At 43.4% G+C, this 7,247-nt stretch overlaps 1 protein-coding gene across 1 annotated transcript; it reads right to left on the bottom strand.

The window, feature by feature from the left end:
* Nucleotides 1-246: 246 nt before the first annotated feature.
* On the bottom strand, nt 247-6,507 carry RPS15A (ribosomal protein S15a). Its single transcript, XM_010961090.3, has 5 exons — nt 6,364-6,507; nt 5,175-5,312; nt 4,639-4,718; nt 1,664-1,749; nt 247-379 (listed from the first exon to the last, which is right to left on the bottom strand). The coding sequence occupies exons 2-5, from the start codon at nt 5,305-5,307 to the stop codon at nt 286-288; spliced, it is 393 nt and encodes a 130-aa protein (XP_010959392.1). The 5' UTR covers nt 5,308-5,312; nt 6,364-6,507; the 3' UTR covers nt 247-285.
* Between the last annotated feature and the right edge of the window lie 740 nt (nt 6,508-7,247).

The raw sequence follows: 7,247 nt of genomic DNA, 5'->3' as shown, positions 1-7,247 counted from the left end.
GTTAAGTAAGACTCCAGAAAGGGTCAGCTTCACCACCTGGACCTCAAGCCAGAGTCAACCATCCGGGGTCAGACACCCTCCTCTGTGGTGAGCCAGTAGAGTGATGGGGTAAGTTATCCCAAATCAACTTTCTTGTTTACTTCAGGGAAAAAGCATTCACCAATTAACACAAAGGCTGTACACTGCCGCAGACGCTCCTGCTACTCTGCTGTACAAAGTTCAAAACGACTGAGGGAAGCACCAGAGTCCACTGAGGCATTTTATTTGCTCGTATGTATTACACCCCTAGAAAAAGAATCCAAGGATCTTCCCCCCTGTGTGTTTTCGCCTTGCTTCTTCATGGTCCATGATGCCGGCTGACGTTGTCAGTACAATGAAACTACGGAAAGTTAAAAAAAAAATGTTGGTGAGTTTTCCTAAACATAGTTCAACACAGAGCTGCTTTTTAATACAAAAAAACAGCAACATTCATCAGTACTTAAGATGCCTTCCCATAACGGACAGACTGCTGCCGCCTGCGGGCTGGCTCCTAGACGCAAACAGAGGCTTCAGCTACACGCGCTCATACAGCCCTGCCCTCAGCTGACAGCAAGAAACAATGCTATTCAGTCTAGTCAAAGACAAAGAACAAACCATAGGCATATGTAGAATAGATGAGATTATACTGTATAGCACAGGGAAATATATACAAGATCTTACGGTAGCTCACAGCGAAAAAGAATGTGACAATGAATATATATGTTCACGTATAACTGAAAAACTGCTCTACAGTAGAAACTGACACAACACTGTAAACTGACTAACTCAAAAAAAGTAAAAACAGAAAGAACAAACTCCTTTAGCTTCAAAATGTCACTCTACTCTTAAGGAAGTACTGATACAAATCTGACTGAACTATTTCTGCCACTTAATGTACACATGATCACAAACTATTGTACACACAGCTAATTGGACAAAGGAGTCCCACCTGGCCCAGCTACCCCATAAATTACCATGGGGATCAAAATAAGGCATGTAAGATGGTATGCCAACTGTGAGGCATTAGAACTAGTATCATAAATACAATCAGAAATCACTGTTCACATAGAGTAACCATGAAGCGACAGCAAATTCCAACATTGCCAAATATATGACTGGGGGCTAAGTTATCAACAACAGACAAATAAACACTGCATCAGATCCTAAAGTGCTTTATCAGAACTAAATCAGGTGATACCTTTTAAGAGTCACTTTTAAGATGAAGAAATCAAGGCTATGAAGGCTATGACTTGCCCAAGGCCTCATAGCCTTAAAAGAAAAACAAGGATTTGAACTCAGTCTCTTATCAAAGATGAATATTTTCAAACTGAGTTTCCCCAAAGGTCTAGGGTTAGAAGTGATTCTGGCCACACAAGGGGATTCACAGCAAACATGTATGAACTATATGCACTGAGCTGAAAGAGCAGACATTGAAAGGCGCACAAACCATAGCCTCAGCTTTCACATGCCTCCCAGAACCTGGACCTAACACATGAAATGTGGCAACACAGGAGCTAATCCTGAGGTCAAGCTGGTTGGAATGGAGACAATTACTGCTGTAACTAAAAAGTAACTCCACTCAAGCCAAATTACATCACAGCAATCCTTAGCATTAACTTCTTTTACAAAAGGAAAATCAACTCACCCAAACTGACGGGACGGGAGCAGATTATTCTGCCATTTTTCTAGATCTTTGAGTTGCACATCAAATCTGGGGCTGATCACTCCACACTGTAAAAACAAAACAGAAAATGCTTTTCACACTTCACCAATAACAGAAAAACTGAGTAACACTAAAAAGTATTTATAACGGAAGTCATATAAACCAACCAACTGAACATTCAATAGGTAACTATGCCGTGCCATCTTTGATATAAATGCCATTTGAAAAAAAATACTGAATTAAGGCTACACCAGGAAGAAAAACCAAACCACTGGAAAAGTCAAAAAAGAGGTAGAACACAAGGCATCTCTTGACAGTGTCAGGTCACCAGTGTGCATTCCTACAGCCTGGAGACAAATGACCAAATTTTAAAGAGCTAAGAGACGAAGTCTTAAGACAAATAAAACTGTAGTCAAACTTTTTAACTTAAGGTTGAAATTATCGTGAGAACCCAAATCCTCCTCCTGTAAGTTAAAACGCGTAACGTCAGAATTCCTAAACAAGCTCCACAAGCACTAAACTAAAAACGAAGAACTGCTGCTCCACACCGATGAAGGACCAGTAACCATTTCTGGAGCATACTATCCCACAACCCCACATCTTCTCAAACTAACATTACCTGGCAAAATGGATAGGAAAGCAGAAAGCGGTAAGGATTTTGTTATCCCATCTGCTTGCTACTGGGAAAACAGCAACAACTATCCTCCAAAGTGAGAGTTCTCTAAGAGCCAAAGCACTGTAATCAATCATATCTAAGCCATAAAACACAGTAAGTGTTCAAACATCCTCTAACAGGCTACATGAGCCTACCCATGGGTTCACGAGGTCTATGACTAGATCAACTGGGAAGAAGATGAGGGGATCCAAAGGTGCCTTAATCTGGGCTAAACATGATCCCCCGCCGCCAGCCGCTCACATCACTACTCTAAAAATCACCAGCATACTAAAAAATATCAAAGCAGGTTTCCCACTATCTACACACAGCAAACGATCACGTGAGCACTCAGGATTAGTACCATTGAAGTGTATACTTCAATCAGCTAAAAAAGCAGACAGGCAGTTTTGTGTATCATTAAAAAGATCCCAAGACAGTAAAGAGACTGAATTTAGAACTTACTTAAGTCTTTGGAGCAGTTACACATCACCGAACAGATACGAACCCACAGAAACTGAAAATGACCTATCAGGCCCAACTGCCCTCTGGCAGGAAGCCCACTCAGGTTCTTTTTGTAATACTATACTATCAGCTACAGGTGCCAAGGGCAATCCCACACTGGATGGAAAGAATACAGGGACAGGAATAAGGAAAACCCAAGGAAGCTAAGTGAAAGGCCTTTCTGAGGCCACCACATCACTACTCCCAGGCTTTTATTTATTCCAGCAGCAAAAATCCCTCTAGCAGAATTCCAGAATTCCCTCTCGCAATCTTAAGAGGATATGATTAAGGCCAGAATTTTCTTCATCTACAGTGTTTAAACACTACCTACTTTCCAGCCCCATTACATTTTCAGGAAGGTACATTCATCTGTTGCATGAGTGGGCAAATTCCTTCTTATAAAGGAAAAAAACCGAAATTCAGAGAAACCCCAAACTAAGTTTGTTTTGCTAAAGTCAGCTAAATAAGTGGCAAGGCCTGGATTCCAACTACCAGTAAGCCAGAATTTTTCAAACTAGTATACCCCAGAACAAGGATGCCACAGATGAGTTCCATTTGAGAAATGCTCTTTTCAAACTTATTTCTCAAGCTATTATGTATAGTGAACGTTCAAGAGGAATTTGAAACAGCACTTCTGCAATCGAGTTTTTTGCTTTTTAACATCAACCCAATCTTTCAGATGTACTATAAACTATACACTGGAAGCAGCTCTTTCCCAGGCTAACTAGCTCAGAGACCTTGAGCAGGACTCAGATCTCAGCTTAACTCCTAAAAATAGAGAAAAGAAAAAAACAACAGACACATTCTCTTCTACCTCAGAAACACACTGTGAGGGTCAGGGGAGAAAGAATAGTAAATCCACATCCTTCTCTGGGATTGGGATCTAATGGCTACAATACAACAGAACAAGACACAGATCCAAAATTACCTTTGAAAACTCTTCAAATCTCTCCACAAAGGCTTCGCATCCAGTAGTTTTCACCTGACACTAAGAAGTTAACCACGCATGAAGCAAGTTCACTATCTAGGGAAGCAACTTTGTAAAGTAGAAATTGTTGGACCAGGAAATAACTTCACCAATCAATCTGTCCCCACCACTAACCACTCACTTTCTGGGCCGCTTTTCCCCACTCAGTTGGTCAGCAGGATCTCAGACTCCCTGCAAATGTGAAAGCTACAAACCTGAACTCAAAGCAAAGTAGCAGTTCAGAGACCCTAATCTGCTAGTAGACAAACACCTGCCCCCCAAATACGTGGTAGTTAAACCACAGTGAAAAGAATCAAACTAGGTTATGCTTACAATTCAAACTGAAAGGGAGAACAAACCTCAAAGGCAAACATTCAACCTATGACAGCAAAACCATAAGTATTATATTGTTAGAAAATCCCATATTTGGCTCAGAACATCCAATACAATAACCGAGAGGAAGGACCAAAGATATTTACACAGACAGGATTAGTGGCTTTGAGCCACCCAGGTTCAAGCCACTGAGGTGGACAGTTTACACCACTAAAGATTCAAAACACCAGTACCACCAGTTGTTGCTTCACCCCCACCCTCCCAGGTCTCCCTCCCTTCAGACAGCCTATTCCACAAACACTAGGCCAACTCACAATTCTACCTGGAGAACCAATGAAGTAAAACGTGATACAAAGATTAATGATTCTAATCAATTTCTAATTTTTTAACCTAACTAGGTAAAACAAGCACAACACTGCTATTTGGTTTTACAACAGCAATTACGACACCATGTTAGACTATTCTTAAGGTTCTCAAATGTGGAAAATAATCAATTCTTACCTTATTTAGCCTGCCTGTGAGGTTCACAACAATTTTCCCAGCTCTGTGATCATCAATGATTTCAAATTCGCCAATGTAACCTACAGAATACAACTGACTGTTATAAATTTAAGGTTTACGGGACAACACCCAAAACAATTCCAAAAAGGGGATTCTTTCCTCCTTGCCCCTTCGTAGCTTCCCACTCCCAAAGGCTACCTCGTGCCCAAGACGTGCAACAATCCTCCTTTCCATCTCAAGCTCTTAGAAGAGCCCAGGGGCCCTTTCAATGACATGTTGCAGCTGCAATATTAGAGAAAGACCATTTTAGCTGCCAAACACCTAGCAGGGCAACCGTCACAAACCTCCACAGTCCTGATCTACTCAGAGTTTCTTGAACAGCATGATTTACCCAGACTATCCTGTCCACAGCCCAAGTCAACTGAAGGATACCTTGCTCCCCTATCTTCCCAGTCCTCTCCCCGAACATTTAATTTCTACAGGACCCACACCCTAGTATGTTTACATCAAAACATAAAACCCAGCAACACACTTACCATGCTTCATCATCACAGTTAGAAACCGGACAATGACTTTGGAGCACGGCCTAATAAGAACCTGGCGTTTGCCTCTCTTTTCGGCATTGTTGATGCTCTTGAGAGCATCAGCCAGGACGTTCATGCGCACCATTATGGCTGTTCAGGGAAGACAGAACAGGAATTTTAGCGACATTGCCATCAACAGACACCCGACTATTCCACTGCGAATACATCCTTTTCTTTCTGCCTCTGTCATGACGAAATTTCCCTATCTTTAAGCAGGCTGGTTCCCCAGAGGAACATGTCAACTACCAAGAGTATCAGCTAAGGTACTTAGTTATTCAGAACGGGACCTGATAATGACCAACAATGTTTCCCAAACTACAGGAATCCAGCAGCGTCTGTACCATTAACATTGTCCTTTAAACCAACTAGCCGGATATCAGCCTTGTCCTAATATGCAAAAGACACTGCTTAACTTTCATCTATTACTGTTGAAACTAAAACGTCCGTTCTTGTGCCACCCAAAGCTATATCCAACAGCAAACGTACCACAGTGGCAGATAGGAACGTCCTAAACGCACAGGACTGGACTCCATCCCAATGAGCACGAACTATGTTTAATAAAGTTTTGAAAGCTAAAGGCAGAGACCAAAGCACGTCTCAAATGCAAATAGTAGGGATTCAACCTACTTCCTCAAGCTCAACAAAGTGTCTGAGGGAAGAACCTGGAGCCCGGATGAGGTTAGTTCCCAGCAAACCGCCACCCCAGGCAGGAAGCAGTTTTCCCTGCTGAGGGTCGTTTAGTCTCCCAAGCTCCCAGCGCGGTAGCAGTAATGGGAAGCTGCACGTCCCAGCCAGCGCCACGGTCCCCGAAGCTTCTCGGAGCCAAGGAGCTACCTCAGCCACTAATGAGAGGTCCTGAGGCAGTCAATCAACTCCGGGCTACGGCCCCTCCGGACGGCCGAAAGCTCCAGGTCCCGCCAGTGCTGCGGCCTGCACCCCAAAGGCCGAGCTCCCCAGAGTGCAGAGCATGGGATGGCCGGGCATGTCTCTCCCCTCCGCCTGCCCAAACCCCCACAAGGCCAGCATCCCCGGCCCAGGAGGCCTCCGGCATCCTCGCAGAGCACCGAAGCCAAACCTCAGGTGGCAGGATGGCACTGATAACCGACGGATGATGTTGGACAGCTCAGAGAAAGGTACTCACCGGCACGGAAAGATGGCGGAAAGAGGACGGGAGGGGCGAGCGCACGGAATTATGGGAAGCGGTCAGGCTATCGCGAGACTTTCAAAGGACCGCCAAAAACAAAAAAAGGATTGCCTAGTGGAAGGAGGTGGGCAAAGGGGCGGAGCCTCCTCAGGGGTGGATAGTAGAGAGTCGACGGAATCGAACATAACCCAGGTGAGTAGAGGTGCGGCATTAGCCGTAGGTTCGATAACCTTCTAGCACCTAATCCGTAGAAATAAAAAGCTGACAAGGGTCTAGGTATTTGCTAATTTTTATTGCAATAACTGTTCACCATTTAGAATAAATGTTGATACGTGCGTATTTACAGTATTTTTGGAAGGCCCACAGAAATCGGTAATTGCCGCTTGGGAGGGCGTTAGGAACTGGGATGAAATACTTGCTTTTCACCCAAAACTATTTCGTTTTATCTTCTGAAACATATGTATAGATTATTTTTTTAAAGCAGTTAAAAATATTTTTTGTAATCAGTGCTTCCTTTCTGACTCTTCTTAAATATTCGAAATTATTTACTAGAGGTCCAGACTTTTCTTTCGAGTTCTGAGATACACAGTTTGCAAGAAAGCCACACTGTTTCGAAATAAACGCTCAGCCTCTTAAAGGTTATTGCGAGATAATGGAGGCAAAGGGCTCGCAAAATGTCTGGCAGAGTAAATACCCAATAGATACTGCTTGAAGCCCTGGGTGGGAGTGAATTCTGGCTCCGCCCTCTGTGGAGCTGAGTGACCTCAGGCTAGCTGCCTAATATCTGAAACTTCTGCCATAGACTTCATTCCTCTCTGTTTTCACCATTACCCTCCCTTCTTACTCTTCCCCTTTTTTCCCACATGGCCGCCAGAATAATC

Source organism: Camelus bactrianus, chromosome 18 (assembly GCF_048773025.1).
Source record: "Camelus bactrianus isolate YW-2024 breed Bactrian camel chromosome 18, ASM4877302v1, whole genome shotgun sequence".
Taxonomy (NCBI): Eukaryota; Metazoa; Chordata; class Mammalia; order Artiodactyla; family Camelidae; genus Camelus; species Camelus bactrianus.
The sequence above is the reverse complement of the archived record's forward strand: the minus strand, read 5'-3'. Positions and strand labels throughout refer to the sequence as shown.